General features: G+C 36.2%; 2 protein-coding genes across 2 annotated transcripts; both read left to right on the top strand.

Moving 5' to 3' along the window:
* Positions 1–2,813: 2,813 nt before the first annotated feature.
* On the top strand, positions 2,814–8,037 carry LOC140158763 (uncharacterized). Its single transcript, XM_072181974.1, has 3 exons — positions 2,814–3,382; positions 3,964–4,010; positions 5,971–8,037. The coding sequence occupies exons 1-3, from the start codon at positions 2,996–2,998 to the stop codon at positions 6,140–6,142; spliced, it is 606 nt and encodes a 201-aa protein (XP_072038075.1). The 5' UTR covers positions 2,814–2,995; the 3' UTR covers positions 6,143–8,037.
* A 10,717-nt stretch (positions 8,038–18,754) lies between these two features.
* LOC140158237 (uncharacterized) lies at positions 18,755–21,753 on the top strand. Its single transcript, XM_072181351.1, has 2 exons — positions 18,755–19,376; positions 21,344–21,753. The coding sequence occupies exons 1-2, from the start codon at positions 18,852–18,854 to the stop codon at positions 21,365–21,367; spliced, it is 549 nt and encodes a 182-aa protein (XP_072037452.1). The 5' UTR covers positions 18,755–18,851; the 3' UTR covers positions 21,368–21,753.
* Positions 21,754–23,420: the final 1,667 nt, after the last annotated feature.

Genomic DNA, 23,420 nt, shown 5'->3' with positions numbered 1-23,420 from the left:
TTAATAAAAAAAAAAACCCAATAACCAGCTTGCTGTATTTTGGAAAACCTATATTATACTGGGTCTATGATATTAACATACAATGTATTGTTGTATTTAATATAATAGATGTAAAACACGGAACCACCTCCTGAGAGAGAAGAACGTTAAAATTTATATTGACCATAACAAATATGCACTATTGATGATTGATATGGTCCAGGGCCGTAGCAAGCGGGGCGGCCGGGGATGCCATGGCCGCCCTCTTTTTGAGAAATTTGTTATGTTTTTATTAATTTGGGCATATATTTGTAATTTGGCCGCCCCACATTTGTGATGGCCGCCCCACATTTTTCAACCTTGCTACGGCCCTGATATGGTCAACAAAATCTTGCCGGGTCCATCTATAGATGTTCATCATGGACCCTGAAGGGCATTTTAATAAAGGCGCTGGATTGTAACAATCTAAATTATCCTGACAATTAGCTTTACCTATTAAGCTATTTCGATATTTAAGACATTTGGATATTATGGATACTATAGTTGCATCTATTGATATTTTAGATATTTGGATATTTTAGATAATTAGGATATTAAGGCTATAATGGCTATAATGGCTATTTTTATATCTCAGATATTTGGATATTTTAATTTGGATATTATTATAGCTAATTAGGATAATTTGGATATTTCAAAATCATTTGGATATTCATAGGCCTAGTTAGGAAAATTTAGATATTAGGCCTTTGGCTATTTAGGATTTGGATATTCTTAAAAGATATTTTGGATATTAAATAATAGGCTCTAATTTATACTTGTTGTCAATGTCATATGTTGTTGTTTCTTCTGTCTCTTGACCCAAAGACTAACCATAAAAATTGTTTTCACATGATTTGCCGGGAAGATTTGTGGCAGTGGTCTTCTTTTCTGTTTATTTATTTATTTATTTATTTTTAATTGAGGTACTATTTAGGCTATACTAATTCTCTTCAAATTGATGTTTCTTTCTTTTTTTAGCCCGGCTTGAGCATTTTGTCCGAGTCTAGTAAGCAAAAACACGTGAAAACTGTTATACGAAGTGTTCTGGAACTTCTCTCCAGAAAGAGGCTGGTAATGTGTGAGGCTTGTCTCAGTCTGAAACTAAATAGAGGGGGTGGTTACACTTTGGGACGTGTTAAAACGCCAGATGGTGCCATCATGCATTGCAGCTGGGACCTTTTTCAGATTTTTTTATTTTGAATTAATTCAGAAAAAAAGTTAATATCGATGCATGCTACAGTGGCTGAAAATTTCACAGTAATTCTGTAATTTTAGCAAATGTTGAATTGAGATTCGCAAAGTTAGGCCCCTATACTTTTATGCTGGAGGTAGGCCTATGTATTGGCAATTGGCGGTCTTTTCGAGTTGTTACACTGCAAAAAATGTTGGTCAAAAAAATGACCAACAGTTTGGTCTATATACAACACATGAAACAGTTGGTCAAAATTTGACCAACAAGAGTTGTCCAAAAATTATGACCAGCAGTTATATTTTTTACCAATTATTTTACCAATTATTGTTCAAAATTTGATCAAACTGTTGGGCATTTTACATGGTATTGGTTCATATGTTGGTTTATTTTTGCATAACTGTTAAGCAAAATATTTGACCAACATAGTTGGGTAAATATTTTTCACTAATTGTTGGGCAATATTTGATAAAACTGTTGGGCAAAATAACTAATCTAGTTGATTGGACCAATTGTTGGACACAATTTGATTAAACTGTTGGGCATTTTACACATTATTGGTTCATACGTTGGTTTATTTTTTGCTTAACTATTAAGCAAAATATTTGCCAAACATAGTTGGGCAAATATTCTTCAATTGTGAGGTGAGTTTTCTCTAAATTTATTATAAATGCATACATTATTACACGGTGTTACCTGCCTTATTTCATTCTGACCAATGTGTATGAAAAAATACTGAGAAATTCAGTGCAGTTATTTTCAAATACTTGATTGATTAATAAAACTGATACGTAAGCTTATATGCGAGCGTAGCGAGCAAAAAAAATCGGGGTTTTTTTTACGTTTTTTTGGTCAAAAAGGGTCCAAATCTGAGGGGAAAAGTCCACTTTTCACAAAATTGCCCCCCTGGAAAAAAAGTCCACTTTTTCAAGATCAGCACCCCAAAAAAAATCCTGCGTACGGGCCTGGGGGAGAATGTCCCCCTTGCTCTCCCCCCTCCCGTGCCATGCCACCACTGCCATATGCCTCCAATGGGGCCTATAAAAATTAAAATGATTATAGGCCTAAGTGACATATTATGTAGGATATAGCCTCTTTCCTTTAGGGACCGTTCACAAACACTTGTAAGGGGGGGGCCTGATGCAAAAAAAAAATTTATTGCGAACATTTTTCAGGCCCCCCTTTACAAACCTCGAAAATTTCAGCCCCCCCCTTTTTGATATGAACATTATGGGTCACCCCCATAGAAAAGCATATAAACTCAATTTTTCCAGGAAATTTGTGGACATTTTTTCAGGCCCCCCCTTAGGAGGGTCAAAAATTTCAGGGCCCCTTTTTGCATCAGGCCCCCCCTACAAGTGTTTGTGAACGGTCCCTTATAAAATTATGTTGATGTTTACAATGAAAGCGAGGCTGACTAGTCAATATGATACAAAAAGGCTATTAGTATAAGCTTCCTTTCGCACACATTACGTGGCCAGGCTATTAATATAGGAAACACAGCAACACCAGCATGTGACTACACTTGACCTGCTATGGAATTATAGGCCTACGTGTACAATAAAAAAAATAACTTGTGTTTTTAATAGTACTCGTGCGCAACTGAATGTTGGAGCTGTGCAAATTGCACGTTGGACCATAATTCGACATGTGTGCACACTCTTCATGTTGTGTTCGTGGATAGCGGATATATGCACTGCAGCTGTGGATTAATATAAAACACTACATTAGTGTGAATACTGTGATATATGTACAGGCTGATCAGGCACGGGTACGTGCAAAGCAATAATGTCGAACAGAACAACATTTGCATTATTTGTTGGTTTTGTAGTAGCTGTAGCCTTTCTTTTAGGAGGCTATTGGAGGGCTTCCACGGACAGAATAGTATTGAGAGAACAAGTCAGGGACCAAGCCAAAATAGCAGCTACTGCTCAAATGAAACTATCTGAGGCTGCAGATCAATTAAAAAAGCAATTAGAAGAAGTAAATGGGCAGATTGAGACATTAGAACACGAAAAAGGAGAATTGAAACTATCGCTACAAGACCAAACTCAAATGAAAAAAGAAACCGAAGCATTGAATCAGCAATTAAATGCATTAAAAGAAATGAATGAGAAAATGAAGAAGGATACGGACGCAGCTAATCAGGATAAAAAGAATTTAAACGATGAAGTGGTAATTAAACAAAAATTATTTGTCGTGATTTCTTCTTCTTGCTATAGACAGCTCGTATGCTATTTTTATTCTTCAATCCATGAAAATGCATGTTAGTTAAATGCTTCATGATCCCTCCATTCATTTACATGTATGCCCTACTGATTGTATTTGGGCGAGTAGGCCTACTTAGTATTTGCTACATTTGCGATGGGCGTCAATCGCTCCCGCCCCAAGTTTCGACAAAATGACCTATTTTAGTTCTTTTCAACCAGTTTTTGACCAGGCACCCCCCCAATTTGCAAAAGTATACAAAAGTACCAAAATTTAAGAATTTGCGAGCGTATAAAAGCGAGCCAAAACATTTGTTTTTTTAAGGCTTTTTTGTTCAAAAAAAGGTCAACATTTGGGGAAAAAGTCCACTTTTCACACACTGCCCCGGAAAAAAGTCCACTTTTTCAAAATCGGCACCCCGGGCCTGTTTTTGACAATTCACGCCGATTGTCGGATGGTAAATGTCTATAGTTTTAAGGGTTGTACAATGTACAAAAAGGCTACAAAATTGGCCTATACTAATTAAATGTCTGTCTCATTTCTTACAGCTAACATTAAGATCGAAGGTCACCGACCTCAGTAAGACTTTAAATGAGTAAGTGTACTGATATTTGACAATTGAATACCTTAGTCATGAAGAAGGGTCCAACTCCACTTTTTTACAAAAATGAACATTAAATTGCCAGCAGACTGTTCTTCCTTGTGTGTGAAAGAAGGGCCCAAATTCTCTCACTAAATAGTTTTGCAAGCACTTGCAAGTACATTTAATCACTCATGGGATAAAGTGGAGTTTAGTTTTATTCATGAAATCTGCTTTTCACTACAATAAACTTTCTTGTTATCACATTACATGCTTCAACTTGTACAATTATATATATAATTAACAAATGTATGCAGCTATTTATAACACATCTGCTTATGGAACTATAGCACTTGTCATGGAGACATCATGTATACGGTAATTATGTATGTTCATGAAGATGAAAACATGTCTCTAAAACGTTTCCAAATATTAAGTAACAATATTCAATATCCAAAGCAATATCCTCACTACAATAGGCCCCCCAAAACAGAACTCCCACCCCACATAGTCGCAAATTGACACGAAAGCTTCATTCCATGAAGCATTTCTCTCGTCTTTGATCATCTTCTACACTTGCCTAAAAAATCATTATAATATTAAATCTAATCACCATGGAATTCACCATATCCCGTCCAGCTCACATTGGGCGCCACATTCCTTTTTTAAAGGAATTTTTATTTCGTAATATCTCAAAACAGATTTGATGGAGTTGGGCCCTTCTTCCACCCAGGTATTCAATTGAGTATTTTCACCCTTGCACATGTAGGGCATATGTAGGCTAGTATAATAGCTTACCATTATAAATGAGAAATTGTTTTAAAAATCTCAAAAGGCCTATTAAATTAAATTTTAAATGTCTATACATTTTTTCTATTATAAAAGAGTGAAAATGTACTCGTGATGGATCGAGTAGCTATCTCTAATCACAATGTTAATACTAGTGAAATGTCACTCTTTTGAGAGTCAAGTTCACTGTCCTATTAGGGAGCCTACATAATTTGAATTGCAAATATCATAAAGAGGTACGCCATTTTTTGCAATTCACGCCATTGGATTTGTCCACTCGTTACACTCTTTTGAAGTTAAATAGGCCTAGCTCAAAATTCAGTCTTTCACATTTGGAAGAGATACGTGTAGGCAGGGGGTCGCATTTAAGGAGTTTGCGCGTCCAGGGACTCCTTATTTTTTGATTTTGCCCATTTTGGACTCCTTAAATCTCAAGTTGAAAGTGACTAAAGGGTCCGATAAAAACTGTATGGACTCCTTAATTTCACGGTGCATGGAGGCATAAATCATCAATTAAAAATAAAAAGATCAGTAAATCTTTTGAATCACCATAGGCCAACAACACTATAATATTAATTTCACTGGAATATTTGACAAGTTAGTGCCAAAGTTTAGAATTTCGGACAAAATAATGGACTCCTTAAATTGTCATCGGACCCCTTAAATGTTGGTTTTGCGGTACCAAAGGGTCCAGAAAAATTAAATTGGACCCCTTGATTTTTTGTGCTTGCGCTACCCCTGCGTGTAGATGATTGTTGAATGTCAATTTATTTATTTCCATCAAAAATGAACAACAAAAATACATTATTTTAAAAATACAACACGATGGAGGTTGCACCCCGTATAATTAAATTATACTAAGAAAATCAGGGTACTGTAGCTAGAAATTCGTAAACAAAAATATCGGGAAAATATATATAACGAATCATTTAATTTAGGCCTATATGAAATTGTACGGTGAGTAGGCCCTAATAACAATTTTTAAACACCGATTTATAAGTATAAGTATAAGAGCAATGATAAACAACTTTGAAATGACACTTTGAGGTAATGATTAACAGAAAAGAATGACTATGATGATATAAAATAAAATTTAGTTAACAATGAAATAGTCATGAAGTAAATGGATGTGATGAAGCAAATGGTATTTTATAAACTTCTCTGTTGTTTTCGTTTTATTCCTCAGCACTGTTGTAAAACAAGAAGCTCAGGCCAAACAATTACAGCAAAAAGAAAAAGAACTTCAGGAGAAAGCGGCTGCTGCTGCTGCTGCAAAGCCAGCTGAAGCGGCTGTACCAGCAAAACCCGCCGAATCTAAAGAAAAAGCCGCAGAAAAGGCCCCAGAAAAAAAGGAGTGATTGCCAACGACGATTGGAAAAGATGAGTCAATATTATCTATCAACTTCGATCATATCAACAGCAATGATCTTCAGGAGTGAGCATCATTAGTCAGCAATGATCATCATTAGTCAACAATGATCATCATTAGTCAACAATGATCATCATTAGTCAACAATGATCAACATTAGTCAACAATGATCAACATTAGTCAACAATGATCATCATTAGTCAACAATGATCATCATTAGTCAACAATGATCATCATTAGTCAACAATGATCATCATTAGTCAACAATGATCATCATTAGTCAACAATGATCATCATTAGTCAACAATGATCATCATTAGTCAACAATGATCATCATTAGTCAACAATGATCATCATTAGTCAACAATGATCATCATTAGTCAACAATGATCATCATTAGTCAACAATGATCATCATTAGTCAACAATGATCATCATTAGTCAACAATGATCATCATTAGTCAACAATGATCATCATTAGTCAGCAATGATCATCATTAGTCAGCAATGATCATCGTTTGTCAACAATGATCATCGTTAGTCAACAATGATCATCGTTAGTCAACAATGATCATCGTTAGTCAACAATGATCATCGTTAGTCAACAATGATCATCGTTAGTCAACAATGATCATCGTTAGTCAACAATGATCATCAGTAGTCAACAATGATCATCATTAGTCAACAATGATCATCATTAGTCGGCAATGATCATCATTAGTCAGCAGTGATCATCATTAGTCACCAATGATCATTAGTCACCAATGATCATCATTAGTCACCAATGATCATTGGTGACTAATGATGAAGTCAACAACCATGACAGACAGTGATCATCAGCAGTCAACAATGACCAGCTGCAATATATCAGTAAATCAGCAGTGAACATTGATGATTGTTGATTTTATATCACCAGCATATGATCAGGGCTATAATCATTGGTGACACCAAAATTAATGTTTATGTATGAACATTGATATCAAAAACATACCTTGATCATTAATCTAATAAAATCTATATGACTGTCGCTCATGCAGTGATCGTTGATGATCAGATTATTATGCTACGGATCATTGATGGTTATTATTAGCAACACTTCCAGCATCAGAAATGGTCATCAGTAGTCAACAATGATCATCTGCAAATGATATCAGCAATGCATTATCATCAGCAGTGATTTTGAACGTTGCTCGTTAGTGATTTGATTCCATCACCTTGTGATCATCGATGATACATTGATCATCCGCAGCAAGTCAATCTTCGATCAGTGATGATTAGCACTGATATTCAGCGTTGAACATCAGATATGCTGCATATACCGTAAAACATCGTCTACAAGCATATAGAGTGCTTCTGATGAAAGCTAAACTAATCCAGGCACCATTTTGGAGTTTGAGCAAATAAATTACAGATTCAAGCATATACAAACAAGTATTATTGTAAGACCAATCTATTGTATTGGCATACGCTTGTTTCGTATTCATTTAGCTTTCATCAAAAACACTATGCTTGTAGACGAGGTTATACGGTATGTCAACATAACTCTGATTATAGTTTGGGTCATTGACAATCGACAGTAAATTGATGATCATAACGATCACTGCATGCATGGTGATTGTACAAGTATATATTCACCAGTGATCATCACCCGTTATTGAATCTACAACGTTTGTCAGTAATTTGAAGATGATATAAATAATTTACATTCGAAGAGACTTCCATCCACAATTTGTATATATTCACTTTACCTGGTAGTAGAAAACACTAGATTTTTATGGCAACTTTTCTTAATTTATGTGTCAATTTCTTTGACCTGTGCAAATGTGTGTATATTTTGTGACATTGTGTGTAATTAATATAGCTATGTATGTACATACAAGCTGTATCGACAATTCGACATGATCGACATAAAAATGATTGGTATTTGACGTTTATTGAAAAGCCTGCTTCTTCAAACTGCAACATGGGATCCTCTTGCAATGACCAGAATTGGATAGCATATTTAGTCTCCGCTATGGTAAAAATTGGACTCCTGTATAACATGATAATCTAAAAATTAGGTTTATAGACCGTATATAGGCTATGTTGTATTTTGATGTAGCAGTCTTGATAATGAATGGAAACCAAAATGACAAATGGGCATACTATTAATCTTTCAAAGCGATTATAACCAGGGCATATAAGATACGATTCATGCATAGCCTTTTTGAAGTATGGCGTACACAATATGAGGCAGTATTCAATATGGGTAAAACCCGCCAAATTCAAAAGACTTTATCCACTTCGTGCAGCGCCATCCATCATATTGTGTCCGACATGCCTCTAAAATTCTATTGTACAGTACATTAAGCAAGTTACTATTAGTAATACTGAGTATTATGACACATTTGAGACATTTTGATAGAACTGTGATTTGTGATTTTGCTATACAAAGAAATTGTGTGTGAGGCTTATACTTCAGTTTCATTTTAGAACATTTAGGAGATTATATGACCCAAAATGTTATACCTGGTTGTACTGCTGTAAAAAATCCCGTTTATTGTGATATGACTTCTCTATAAATTTATGGACATTTTGTCATTATTTTATTCCACATAGAGCATGATACTCATCCAGTGTCACTTCACGACCCAGTGTCGCAGCCATATAGGCCTACTCTCATTAGCTCTCTGCGCACGGGTTCTGTGCACGATTTTGAAATCTACATTTATATTACATATAATTATTTATATTATAATTATATATCAAATAGGGCCTATATATAAATCTAATTATAATTCCACACAGAACATGAAACATGATCTTCATCTGTGGTTGTCTTTTTTAAAGACAGTTCTTGGTTTTGGGAATCGCAGACTCTGAAAGGATTTCCGTATAGGGTATGTTGTATATTATAACTCTAGATAATCATTTTGGATATTAAACATTAAAACAATTTGTGGGCTCAGGCAAATAATATACGGTAATGTATTAGTATTGTAAGAAGTCGATTTCTCATTTCTCATTTTCAGAAAAGGTAACGCAAATATTGTGGTACTTCCTCCCAGGTACTTCCTGTGAAAATAGGATTCTATAACTTAGGTTGAACCTTCATTTCTATGAGAATGACATATCATCACCTTGCACTTTTCTTGTTATCAAATTAATACCTTATCGTTCGATAGATCGAGAAAATATTGGGCTATACGTATAGGTGCCTAGATAGGCCTACATTATGTTTAGTTATAATTGCAAAAAGGCAAAATATTGATATAAAATTGGATCAATTGAGCCCATGTTTATTGGTCGAGCTATGAGTTTTTAAATATTGGACGAGACGTAGTCGAGTTCAATATTTTAAAACTAATAGCGAGACCAATAAATATGGGGCGTAAAACATTCAAATTTTATCATTATTATGTTTTGGATCCAATATTTTCACACACTTGGATTCATCAAAACATAATAATTCTTTTTATTGACATGGTGGACATAATTATTAAAGTAGAGAAGGTTCTTTTTCAGATCCAAGTAATCTAGTATACTCGGTGAAAACTCCATAAAACATTCAATTTAGAACCATAATAGGCATTTTCCTCTATATGAAGTTTTCGGAAGCCACTGGTCGGAAGTGCTTATGTAATTCAGACATGTGTGTGTCGGGGTGTGTGTAATTTTTTTAGTGTTGAAACGCCCTGAAAAATTCAATTTCTCAGGTTTCAGGGCTTGAATATTGATATGTAGGCCTACGTGTGCATGTATGATATGTAATAATTCCCTATAGATCGCAATGTCATAAAAGTTCCATATTTATAGTCGAGTCAGTTTAATTCATAAGACTTTTTCGTAAGTTTTACTCATTTTGGAAAGCTTATTAGGTTTAGTGTAAGTCTTTGAATATTGATATGTGCAAATGTAATATAGTATACATGCAAACACTTAAAAGTGTGCAAAGGTTATATAGCTAGCTCCCAATGTCATCAAAGTTCCATATTTTTACAGTCGAGTCAGTTTTGTACGAGTTTTTCGTAAAGCTTATTATGGTAAGTGGTACTCATTTTGGAAAGCTGATTAGATAAGATTTTAGTGCAATACCCGATCTGCGATAGCTACCAGGTGTGTATGACCATGGTATGACGGGGTGTATGATAGCTGACAGGTGTCGTATGTAGGCCTATAAATTATAGTATAATGCATTTTGTAAAATAAAAAGCAGCTATTGCAGATATAGTATTCTTGCACTACCCCCCAATGCATCTATATTGTCCTGTTTGAACGTTATGATGCCGGTCGAGTGCAGATCCGTCGGAACACGCTTTTCAATACGGAATAAATGCTAACCTCATCGTGACATCATCCAAGCAGCAAAGTTCATTTCCCATTGAAAAAGTGTTATCCGACGGATCTGCAGTTGATCTTCTGAATTGAACATCGAATCGTATTCTTTTCTATTTAGTGTTTGCCGTTCAACAACGAAAGAATTTACCCGAAATCAATTAATATAGTTAAAGAATATACTAGCTCCGAAACAAAACTAGCATCTGTGGCAGTTGAGATCCAAAGACTGGCAGTAAATTAATTGTTCACTTGATTGTTGGAAGTGGCTTTCTGTTCCAGTTCCATATCTTCAATTCTGTTTCTCTCTTCTCCTTCTATATGCTAACGTGCTGATATAAGGTTTTTAGCCAGACTTAAGCCTTTTCCTGGTTCCATCAGGACCCAAGTGTGCCTCCGAACGGAGCGACAGTTGAACAAACAAACACTCTCTTAGAGGAAAAAAATGTATAACGTATAGGCCAATAGGCTATAACGTAACTGTTTTATGTGTAAATTGTGATAACACGTTTATCTTTGTAAATACGATGATTTGGTACAGATCGGCTGTATCCAAATGATTGGTACCCATCAGTATTGATGGTCATTGAAAAGTCTGCTTCTTCCAAATAAAACGTCAGATATTCTACAAATAAAATAGTTACATGACTGTTTATCACATTAATCAATGAAATATGTTGATTCCTATGTTGCATTTTGATGTGGCAATCATGTCCATATATCAATGAAAACTGATGGGTACCAATCATTTTGATACAGCCTGCATGAATAGGGGCTAGCTTAGGCCTATAACAGGAAAATGCAAAGATCAACGGTGTATTAAAGAGCCCATTCAGTTATCCCAGCGAAACTATAAAAAATGTAACCGTATAAATTTGCCTAAAAGTGAAGGGTATAAGTCATTAAAGTTGTCATTGGGTATTGTTTTTAATTAAAAATTTGACACGATACGACGAAAACAGCAGTTACACTTACAGTATTGATTGCATGCATATTAATCATGGCCTATAGTTGGGTTTTGTGATTGTCTAACGATATGTTTAATAAAGACTGTTGTTCGTATATTTGGTTAATTTGCTTTTATTTCTGTTGCTTGTTTGAAACACCTTGCTAACATTTGAACAATTATGTGTAAATGCATTTTGTTCGATAATTCGCGTGTCACTGTCAGGTGTTTTTAATTGAATGAATTGTTGATGAATTCAACCATTCATAGACAGACAACAAAATCAATTAATTGTATCTGTATTCTGTATTTTATGCACAAACAACATCATTATTTGCATCTGGTTTGAAACAAGAGTTAAGTATTTTGTATACTTACATCAATGTTACCAAAATAGAATAATTTCCAGGCCTGTAAGATAAGTGCCTGGATAGTATAGTGTTGAAAGCATTTTATTATAAATGGAGATCGACATCTGACTTCACGAGATGACATCAAAATTACTATGATAAAAAAATATATGAATTTATGAAAATATTGTATATTATCCTGCCCAAAAATAAGAGGGGTTCAAAAACAGCTTGGCAGACAAAATATTTGAATTCGGCATGCCCAAATTAGCAAAAATAATTGGGTTGTCACTTGTCAGCTTTTACGCGAACTTACCATGCTTACATAATTATTCCAACAAAGACAGTCTATCTACGATTTCTGATACATTGGATTGAATTTCAATGATAATTAGTATTGCAGGTGTTGCGGAAGTAGGCTTGGAATTAAAATTACCCCTTTATAATATTCTATATAGTACATGTATTCATAATTTTCTGGAATAAACCATTTTTGCCCAATTATAGCCTACATGTACATCTATGCTACCTGTTACTCGTCACAAACCATACATAAACCGTGCAACATGGCTGAAATATCTATACTCGCGTCCGATTTGCAATAATTGTAAATAGACATTTTTGTAATGCTTCTATATTGTGTATTTCATAATCGCCATGCTTATTTCAATGTGTTACCTGATGGTAAAATACAATGTTGTATTTCCAAACGGCGCTTTAGGAACAGGAAAATGTGTATTGCTTTCAAATTTGTAATCCTAAACGGTGCTCCAGGAACAGGAAAACTGGCATTGTTTTCAATGTTGTCTTTCTAAAGGGCGCTCCAGGAACAGGAAAAACGACATTGCTTTCAAAGTTTTATTCCTAAACGGCGCTCCAGGAACAGGAAAACCGGCATTGCTTTCAAAGTTGTATTCCTACACGGCACTCCACACTGCAAAAACAAGTGTTTATATTTAAACACCATATTGTGTTTATCAGAGCAACACTTAATAAACACATAATTCATGTTAATGGTCTAACACTAATGTTAATTTTTCTAACACTAATGTTCATAAATTAACACTTGGTGTTATATTATAAACATTAGTGTTTGTAATATAACACCAAGTGTTAATTTATGAACATTAGTGTTAGACCATTAACATGAATTATGTGTTTATTAAGTGTTGCTCTGATAAACACAATATGGTGTTTAAATATAAACACTTGTTTTTGCAGTGCAGGAACAGGAAAACCTGCATTGCTTTCAAAGTTGTATTTCTAAACGGCGCTCCAGGAACAGGAAAAATTGCATTGCTTTCAAAGTTGTATTTTTAAACGGCGCTACAGAAACAAGAACATTTGCATTGCTTTCAAAGTTGTTCTCCTAAACGGCGCTCCAAGAACAGGAAAAGCGACACTGCTTTCAAAGTTTTATTCCTAAATGGCGCTCCAGAAACAGGAAAAAGTACATTGCTTTCAAAGTTGTAATCGATATTCCTAAACGGCGATCCAGGAACAGGAAACCGACATTGCTTTCAAAATTGTATTCCTACACGGCGCTCAAGGAACGGGAAAACCGGTATCAAAGTTGTATTCCTAAATGGCCCTCTAGGGACAGGGAAATCTGCATTGCTCTCCAAGTTGTATTCCTAAACGGCGCTCCAGGAACAGGACAAAATGCAATACTTTCAAAGTTGTATTCCTAAACGGCGCTCCGAGAACAGGACAAATTCCATTGCTTTCAATGTTGTATTCCTAAACAGCGCATTGCTTTTCAAGTTGTATTTCTAAACGGCGCTCCAGAACAGGAAAAATAAATTGCATTGCTTTCAAAGTTGTATACCACCAGGAACAGGAAAAAGTACATTGCCTTCAAAGTTGTATTTCTAAACGACGCTCCAGGAACAGGAAAAAATGCAATACTTTCAAAGTTGTATTCCTAAACGGCGCTTCAGGGGCAGGAAAAATTGTATTGCGTTCAAAGTTGTATTTCTAAACGGTGCTACAGAAACAAGAACATTTGCATTGCTTTCAAAGTTGTTCTCCTAAACGGCGCTCCAAGAACAGGAAAACCGACTCTGCTTTCAAAGTTATATTCCTAAATGGCGCTCCAGAAACAGGAAAAAGTATACATTGCTTTCAAAGTTGTAATCGATATTCCTAAACTGTTTCCTAAACAGGAAAACCGACATTGCTTTCAAAATTTTATTCCTACACGGCGCTCAAGGAACGGGAAAACCGGTATTGCTTTCAAAGCTGTATTCCTAAACGGCGCTCCAGGGACAGGAAAACCTGCATTGCTTTCCAAGTTGTATTTCTAAACCGTGAAACGGCGCTCCAGAACAGGAAAAATTGCATTGCTTTCAAAGTTGTATTCCTAAACGGCGCTCCAAGAACAGGACAAATTTCATTGCTTTCAATGTTGTATTCCTAAACGGCGCATTGCTTTTCAAGTTGTATTTCTAAACGGCGCTCCAGAACAGGAAAAATAAATTGCATTGCTTTCAAAGTTGTATACCACCAGGAACAGGAAAAAGTACATTGCTTTCAAAGTTGTATTTCTAAACGACGTTCCAGGAACAACAAAAAATGCAATACTTTCTAAGTTGTATTCCTTATCGGCGCTCCCGGAACAGGGAAACTGGTATTACTTTCAAAGTTGTATTCCTAAACGGCGCTCCAGGAACAGGACAAATTCCATTGCTTTCAATGTTGTATTCTTAAAATGTGCTCAAGGAACAGGCAAATTGCATTACTTTCATAGTTATATTTCTAAACGGCGCTCCAGAACAGGAAAAATTGCATTGCTCTCAAAGTTGTATTCCTAAATGGCGCTCCAGGAACAGGAAAAAGTACATTGCTTTCAAAGTTGTATTTCTAAACGACGCTCCAGGAACAGGAAAAAATGCAATACTTTCAAAGTTGTATTCCTAATCGGCGCTCCCGGAACAGGGAAACTGGTATTGCTTTCAAAGTTGTATTCCTAAACGGCGCTCCAGGAACAGGACAAATTTCATTGCTTTCAATGTTGTATTCTTAAACTGTGCTCAAGGAACAGGCAAATTGCATTACTTTCATAGTTGTACTCCCAAACTGCGCTTCAGGAACAGGAAAAAGTGCATTGCTTTCAAAGTTGAATTTCTAAACGGGGCTCCAGGAACAAGAAAAATTCCATTGCTTTCATAGTTGTACTCCTAAACACCGCTCCATGAACAGTGAAAATTGCATTGCTTTCAAAATTGTATTCCTAAACGGCACTCAAGGAACAGGATATCCGACATTGCCTTCAAAGATGTATTCCTAAACGGCGCTCTAGGAACAGGAAAACTGGCATTGCTTTCAAAGTTGTCTTCCTAAATGGCGCTCCAGGAACAGAAAAACCGGTATTGCTTTTAAAGTTGTATTTTAAACGGCACGCCAGGACCAGGAAAAATTGCATTGCATTACTTTAAAAGTTGTATTCCTAAATGGCGCTCCCAGATTCGATATTCCTAAACGGCGCTCCTGGAACTGGGAAACTGACATTGTTTTCAATGTTGTATTCCTAAATGGCGCTCCAGGAACATTGAAAATTGCATTGCTTTTAAAGTTGTATATTACTAAGCGGTGCTCCAGGAAAAGGAAAAATAGGTATTGCTTTCAAAGTTGCATTCCTAAACGGCGCTCCAGAAACAGAACAAATTCCATTGCTTTCAATGTTGTATTCTTAAACTGCTCAAGGAACAGGCAAATTGCATTACTTTCATAGTTGTTTTCCCAAACTGCGCTTCAGGAACAGGAAAAAGTGCATTGCTTTCAAAGTTGAATTTCTAAACGGGGCTCCAGGAACAAGAAAAATTCCATTTCTTTCATAGTTGTACTCCTAAACACCGCTCCATGAACAGTGAAAATTGCATTGCTTTTAAACTTGTATTCCTAAACGGCGCTCCAGGAACAGGAAATCAGACATTGCTTTCAAAGATATATTCCTAAACGGCGCTCTAGGAACAGGAAAACTGGCATTGCTTTCAAAGTTGTATTCCTAAATGGCGCTCCAGGAACAGGAAAAACTGCATTGCTTTCAAAGTTGTATTCCTAAATGGCGCTCCAGGAACAGGAAAACTGGCATTGCGTTCAAAGTTTTATTCCTAAACGGCGCTCTAGGAACAGGAAAACTGGCATTGCTTTCAAAGTTGTATTCCTAAATGGCGCTCCAGGAACAGAAAAACCGGTATTGCGTTCAAAGTTGTATTCCTAAACGGCGCTCCCGGAACAGGAAAACCGGTATTGCTTTCAATGTTGTGTTTTTACACGGCGCTCCAGGAACATGAAATATGGCATTATTTTTTAAGTTACCAGTTGACTATCCAGGAACAGGAAAAATGACATTGCTTTCAAAGTTGTATTCCTTAACGGCGCTCCAGGAACAGGAAAACCGGTATTGCTTTCAAAATTGTATTTCTTAACGGCGCTCCAGGAAGAGGAAAACCGGCATTGCTTTCAATGCTGTGTTCCTAAACGGCGCTCCAGAAACAGGAAAAATGCATTGCTTTCAAAATTGTATTTCTAAATGGCGCTCCAGGAACAGGAAAAATTGCATGCTTTCAAAGTTGTACTCCTAAACGGCAATCCAGGAACAGAAAACAATGCATTGCTTTCAATGTTGTGTTCCTAAACGGCGCTCCAGGAACAGGAAAACCGACATTGCTTTCAAAGTTATATTCCTAAACGGCGCTCAATGAACAAGAAAAACTACATTGCTTTCAATGTTGTGTTTTTACACGGAGCTCCAGGAACATGAAATATGGCATTATTTTAAGTTGTGTTACTAGTTGGCTATCCAAGAACAGGAAAAACGACATTGCTTTCAAAGTTGTATTCCTTAACGGCGCTCCAGGAACAGGAAAACCGGTATTGCGTTCAAAGTTGTATTTCTAAACGGCGCTCCAGGAACAGGAAAACCGGTATTGCTTTCAAAGTTGTATTTCTAAACGTTGCTCCAGGAACAAGAAAACCTGCATTGCGAAGACGCTCTAGTAACAGGAACAACATTGTTTGTATAAATAAGTGGCCCTAAACGGCACTTCAAGAAAAATATAAAAGGCTAGGTTCTTTTTTTCTCATATAATAGGTCTACCTGAACGGCGTTTGCTGAATTTGAAATTAGTGATAACCGATAGGAACAATAAAAAAACAACAACCTCGCCGCACCCAATGGACAGGAAAACGACCTTCTTTGCAAACCAATGTTCCTCCACAGCACTTCAGAAACAGAAAAAAAGAACTTTAAAATCAGTATTCCTCGACAGCCCTGCAGGAACAGGACAAATTACATTGCTTTCAAAGTTGTGTACCTATCAGCGCTCCAGGAACGGGCTACATGGCATTGCAGCCACCGCTTTCCAAATTGTGTTCCGAGACGGTACTCCAGAAACAAGAAAACTGACATTGCTTTCAAAGTTGTATTCCTGGACGGCGCTCCAGAAATAGGGAAAACATTGATTTTAATGTTGAGTTTCTAAACAGCGCCCCAGGGACAGGAAAAATAGCATTACTTTTAAACTTGAGCGCTCCAAGTACAGGTTCCACGCCACCAAATAGAGTTCCTATTCATTTATCTAGCCCCACCCCCACCCCCAGGTAATGCAATTTAGCAAAAAACTTACCCCAAAACAGACAAATCTGGTTAGGGCCTATATACTATTCCACAATTTGAATTTTATCTTGCTCGGTGATCTAAATATAGCGCATTGCCAGACAGTGCATGTTTCTAGAGTGTCTGTCATACATGTCAAATACAGGTTCCACGCCACCAAATAGAGTTCCTATTCATTTATGTGTTAAAAGGTATGGAGGAATTGGTCGTTTTCTCATTGTTAAACCTCCCTGGTTCATTCAAAACACCATTTTACCTATTGTTTATGATATTTTCTACCATATAACCAACAAATATTGGGTAGTAAACCGTAAGCGGCTTGATTTTTCGCAGTGATGCGTCGAAAACTATGTACATCCTGTCAATCTTACAGCACACTGATTCTATGTAGTGACGTCATCTGGCGAAGAAGAACAAAAAACGTGCCTCAAATTTCAGAATTGTGACAAATGTAATCTTTTTATACTTAGATAATAAGAAAACCACCCACAAAGTACAGCTATCACAAAAAAATAGGCACATCAGCCTTCTTTCTAACTTTTTTTCCATTAAATCAACCCTGGTGTGGTTCTCACAATAAAAACACTGATTTTTTTACCGGCCATTTACCTTGGTGGTGTGATTTGGTGGTGTGGACTCAACAGGAAAATGGGATTGCTTTCAAATTTGCGTTTCTAGACCACGCTACATGAACAACAAAATCATCATTGTTTTCAAAGTATTCCTCGACGGCGCTCCAGGAAAAGGAAAAAAAAAATTGTTTTTCGAAAGCGCTCTATGAACTACATTGGATGTAAGTGTCAAAATGAGCTCAAATGTTTACAATCCACACGATTTGTTGTTGAAGAGAGGTTTTTTTCAACATGCTCAATGCTAAATCATCAAATTTTGCACATAGGAGACTAATGCACATTCTACATGGGAGGTTTTGATTTCAAGTGCTAATTCACACGGGAAGTTTTTCCTGCAGAGCGATGCCATGTTAACCAATTATAGCATGATGATAAATTTATTTGATAATCGGAATTGGACACTGATTTTTGGTGCTATATTATTAGATCACATTTCCATAATTATTATAAATTCAAGCGTTGATATCTAGTCGATTGATTTTTGTTCAGTTCAATACACATCTAAAAGAGCAACAATCGATTATCAAGTGTGAACTTGTACCGTGCACACCGTGTACGATTTTCGGTTACAATGTATGATAATATTAACATCTGGCAGACATTTTTGGCAATAAATTATTGATATTTTGTAAAATAATGCGAAGCAATTTCATAATTAGAATAAAATAATTTACATTTGAGACTACGTTAGTAGGCCTACATATCGCCAATAAATAGATATGTTATGGTTCTAATTTGTACTTGAATTACTTTGTGATACTTCAATTGAATATTGTTTAAACTGAATGAAGTGATTTTTATGTAAAGTTGGGTAAACCACACCGTATACACCTCAAAATGTTGCAGAATTGTCTACCTCGGAGAATGAGTTTGCGGCTAATAGCACCCTACATGATAATTTTTCTCGTCGCGTTTGTTATTGCACTTGGACTTTGGGGACTAGTTTTCAGGCAACAAGAGGAAGATATAGATTGGATTTCAGATTTTCACAAAAAAGGCAAGCCAGTGAAAGTTGCCGATGTCGGTAAGGATCTTCAATCCAAGTTGAATTATGTCCACGCAGCAAATAGCAAGATACACAGGGCAAGGAACCTTGCGATTGATAAGATGATAGAAATACAACAACAGAAACTTGAAGTTGAGAAAGCTGCTCGAGAACATTCGCAAAGAGCTGATCAGAAAGATGCTGAACTACAACAAGAGCGGAAGAGGTATTTGGAACTGAAGAAAAGTATAGACCATTTCAAATCCGAGATTATGAGAATGCAGGAATTGCAAAAACTAATGGATGAAGAACGCGCTGCAAATGAGGCAGTGAAGAAGAAATTAAAAGAAGAAAATGAGTCTTTGAAAAAACAATTGGTAAGAAATGCCTATACATGTAATAATAATTATGTTCGCATGCATGTTTATAGGCAGGCTGCGACACGTCGTATGATATGACTATTTCCCAAATTGTTTCGGAAGCAGGTGGCTTTGATTAGTTTTGTTTGTATACGGCATGTCATGATACATAATCACCAATCTGTCATTAATGAAATAAGGTATATTGAGTATAGATTATGTTTAAACTTAAAGGGACATTGCAGATATTGCGCTAATCACATATTTTGCACTTTACCAGTTATTGAATACGCTAGACGTTTTCACAATAAGAGAGAAAATCGTTATTCCTAGCTTATATCCGGGTATTATAAAGGAATTCCCGTGCAAATCAAAAAAACAAATGTTACAGATTTTTGTTGGTTCTTGATGGATCTCTGAAAATCTTTTTAAAGAGGCATTTCGTGGTTTTAGCATCCTCTTTTTAGGGTATATATGGTAATGGTTTATTAATCCACGAACTGGTGTTGATTCGGACATTATTGTGTGTAATTTCCATTTGTCGATGGACGATGTTTTTGTCAAATGACCGAATCTGCAAAAAAAAGTGATGCATGCAAATATCATCAGATTATTTCAACTTTTTTTGAGTAAGATGAGGATAATTATTGGTTTGAATATTTTTCTTCCTTCCTTTTTTCCTTCCTTCCTTCCTTCCTTTCTACGAGCTTACCTCAATTGTACCTCACGGGCTTTACGTGCACAGTTTACCTATGCACGATCCTGAAACCTAGGATTGATTGTAGATATCAGAACCGGGATGGTACCCTTTTCTTTTCGAATGGCTCTGAAACTTAACGGTTTGACTCTTCCTGTACACGGGACCAACATCTTTACGTGACTTCCGAACCACGAGACGTCGCACACACACTACCCATATCTGCACGTGTGTATGGGGTGAGAAGAATTATCCAATTGCAGGATGATGTCCGACTTTATATGGAACATTTTGGGAGAAGAAGAGAATTCTCCCCAAAGGCAAGCCCATGGTGGCTCGATAGCACTATTATACTACGTGCGGCTCACTACTCAAACGTGTGATTCATATCACGTTTCAGATTGGTCAAATAGCTGCACGTAGGGGGCCTATATCTGAAAATAAGCTGCGCGCAGCTAGCTTCACGATATGACACCGTTGGCTTACTATACACGTTGCATCAAGCTTGCTGCAACCGGAATGTCAAACTATGGGGGAACTTAGGGTTGGGGTGTTGTGGGGGGGCAGTGATTATGAAAGGCTGGGGTGGGCGGGTGTTTGTGTATGAGTCTGTATAGGTGTATAGGTGTGTGTATTTATATATACCGTAAAATGGGGTAACTTTGGGCACTTTTCAGAGTTTTTAAACCACTGCTTCCAAATAAAACCAATTATTGATCTTTTTTATGACATTAGGGTTCCCTTCTACACCTTGAAGTTAAAATAGATTTTTCAATAATTTTGTAAGGGTTCCCTAGGGGTTAAAAATAGCCCGACCAAAGTTACCCCGCATTTGGGGCAACTTTGGTCAGAGTATTAGGCCTACATTCCATGAAGAAAAAAAATGATCTTCGCTGTATATGGGCAAGTTGTGGTTTTTTTGTGACATTTGACCCCTTGCAAAATTAATCAAGCACACATCCTTGCTCACAAATATCGATTTGTATTTTTTCTGCAAAAAATGTAAAAAAATGCTCATTTTTGGTCAAAAATCCCGATTTTTTCGTAAATTTCGAGGAAATTGGACATGAGCGACTATTTTTTCTTCCAAATATATTTCTTAAGAAATTGACACTAAATATGACTAAAAACAATATTGCTGTACGAAAATATGACCATTTAAAAATATATATTTGACCGACCAAAGTTACCCCGCTGATCGAAGTTACCCCATTTTACGGGTATGTATACATATTGTAGGCCTACATTGATTGTTGATAATATCATTATTTTGATGTTTAATTTGCAGGAGTCATTGCGAGGAATCAGATGAGTGACATCATGGATGTATTTTAGTTACCCGTTTGATGGAAGTTTTATATTCTGACCGGTCGGAGCTTACAAGATTTTGGAAGACATTCAACTGATAGTGCATTGTGGATATTGTTATCGGGGGCCCGGAGAGCACGGAAGATCGATCAGACACGCCAAATTGCACAATTCAAAACTTTATATGAATCATGATTTGTACTTAAAGTGTATTTAACTGGGAGGAAACGCCGTCCATCACATGAAAATTTTGTTTGTGTGTATTCATAGATATTGTACCCCGCCCCCTTTGCACATGCAAGATTTAAACTCACGGACGTCCCGCGGACGGAGGGCAGAATTTTATTTAAAGCCATCTGTGTGTGATTTGCTTCACAGCGACGCCCTCAATTTTACTCGGATTTCTACTTTTTGCATAAGGGGTGGTGCAATAATTATGTGTACCCCCGGTCTGGTGAATAATAGGGGGGCTAAGATTTTGGCAGGCCAAAAGGGGGGGCAAGCAATTTTTGGCAGGTCGAAAGGGGAGGCAAGCTATTCTATCCTGGCATAGATATTTTGGGCACCATTTCTATATTACGCCCTAAAAAGGTGTAGGAAAACGTTAGGAACACATTCGAATATGCAAAATTTACTGCTCGCTGCGATTTTTTGGCACGGCCAAAGGGGGGGGGGCAAGCGATTTTGGCAGACCATTTTAAAATTCACCACCCGGGGTACACATAATTATTGCACAGCCCCTAATCATAATGCCCAGTGGTGTACTAATATACCACGTAAAAGACTAAGCCTTTTGTTTTTCTGGACAGCACTGTTTATACCATCTTTGTTTTTATACCACTGCTCAAAACAGGAGTCCCAGTTTTATTCACCAATTCCTATAAATCTCCACAGTAATCGGCTAAGTGGTTTCTTTCATTTTCGTTACCCATTATTTCGGCTTTAAATGATCAGAAAGCTTTTGACAGTTGTTTCTAAATAAGTATTACGTAATAATGTTTGGCAAAGAATAAGAAAATTAAAATTTGACCAAAATCATACATTATGGCTTACACTTTTTGATGTGCTCCACGCAGCCGAAATGCTCTCTTTGACAAAATGTATCAACGCCAATATATTTTTAATCGGACGGATAAAGCGTATCTTAGGCTTTTACACATGTCACTCAACAAACTCAAACGCATCCAATTACATATTATTTCCGAAGATTAGTTTTTATTAAAACAAATCCACTTTTTTCATATACATGACGTAAACTGAATCCTTAACAGTAAACACCGGTGAACAGTTTCTATGTTTTTAGCATGATTTAAGTTTTTAAAACTACTTTGCCATTAATTTGTGGATGAAAAAGTTTGTTTCACCAATATGTGTGTGTGCAGGGTGTATCTCAATGACAGGTACCAAACATTTTTGATATTTATTTAAAAGCCTGCTTCTTCCAAATGTAACATTGAATCCTCTTGATAAATTAAACATACCAGAATTTGTAGTCTTATGACCCTTTGCATAATACATCTACAAATTAGGAGGATCTTATGCTTCATTTTGATTTGACAGTCTTGACCAAATGTTGGGTACAATTTATTTTGACACACCCTGTATACACAATTCTTGCCACTTGTTTACATAAACAGAAAGTTGTGTTTTATTGCATAATGTTATGTTTCTTCTGATAATTATGAAATGTCAAGTTTTGGAATAAAAAGCTCTCTCTAACCTTATTCATAATAGTACCGTATGTAAAGTTGGGCTAAAGAAATATGGAATGTCACTATGCTGCTTTTGTATACAAAATGTTGGTCTCAATATTATGATCCTGTAGGATTCTATGAAGTACATGTAATACTTTTATAATTACAAATTAATATTTCAGATTAATAATTAAATATGAACTTGATCGCAAGTATTATCACTATTCTGTCCAAGTACAATTAATAAACGAATTTAAAATTCCACAAATGATATTGTCTACAATAGACTATTAGGATCTTATCAGTTACATACAAACTATAAATTATTATAGTGATTTATATGTAGTAAACCCTGTGTTTATC

The sequence above is a fragment of the Amphiura filiformis genome, chromosome 8 (assembly GCF_039555335.1).
Source record: "Amphiura filiformis chromosome 8, Afil_fr2py, whole genome shotgun sequence".
NCBI lineage: Eukaryota > Metazoa > Echinodermata > Ophiuroidea > Amphilepidida > Amphiuridae > Amphiura > Amphiura filiformis.
Note: the sequence above shows the minus strand (reverse complement) of the source record. Positions and strands in the feature narration are given on the sequence as shown.

Bases quoted from the DNA above. Each gene is read 5' to 3' on its own strand.
- LOC140158763 (XM_072181974.1), top strand. From the start codon at position 2,996: ATGTCGAACAGAACAACATTTGCATTATTTGTTGGTTTTGTAGTAGCT. The intron at 3,383-3,963 runs GTAATTAAACAA...CATTTCTTACAG, and splicing joins AGAATTTAAACGATGAAGTG to CTAACATTAAGATCGAAGGT. The intron at 4,011-5,970 runs GTAAGTGTACTG...TTTATTCCTCAG, and splicing joins CTCAGTAAGACTTTAAATGA to CACTGTTGTAAAACAAGAAG.
- LOC140158237 (XM_072181351.1), top strand. From the start codon at position 18,852: ATGTTGCAGAATTGTCTACCTCGGAGAATGAGTTTGCGGCTAATAGCA. The intron at 19,377-21,343 runs GTAAGAAATGCC...TTTAATTTGCAG, and splicing joins AGTCTTTGAAAAAACAATTG to GAGTCATTGCGAGGAATCAG.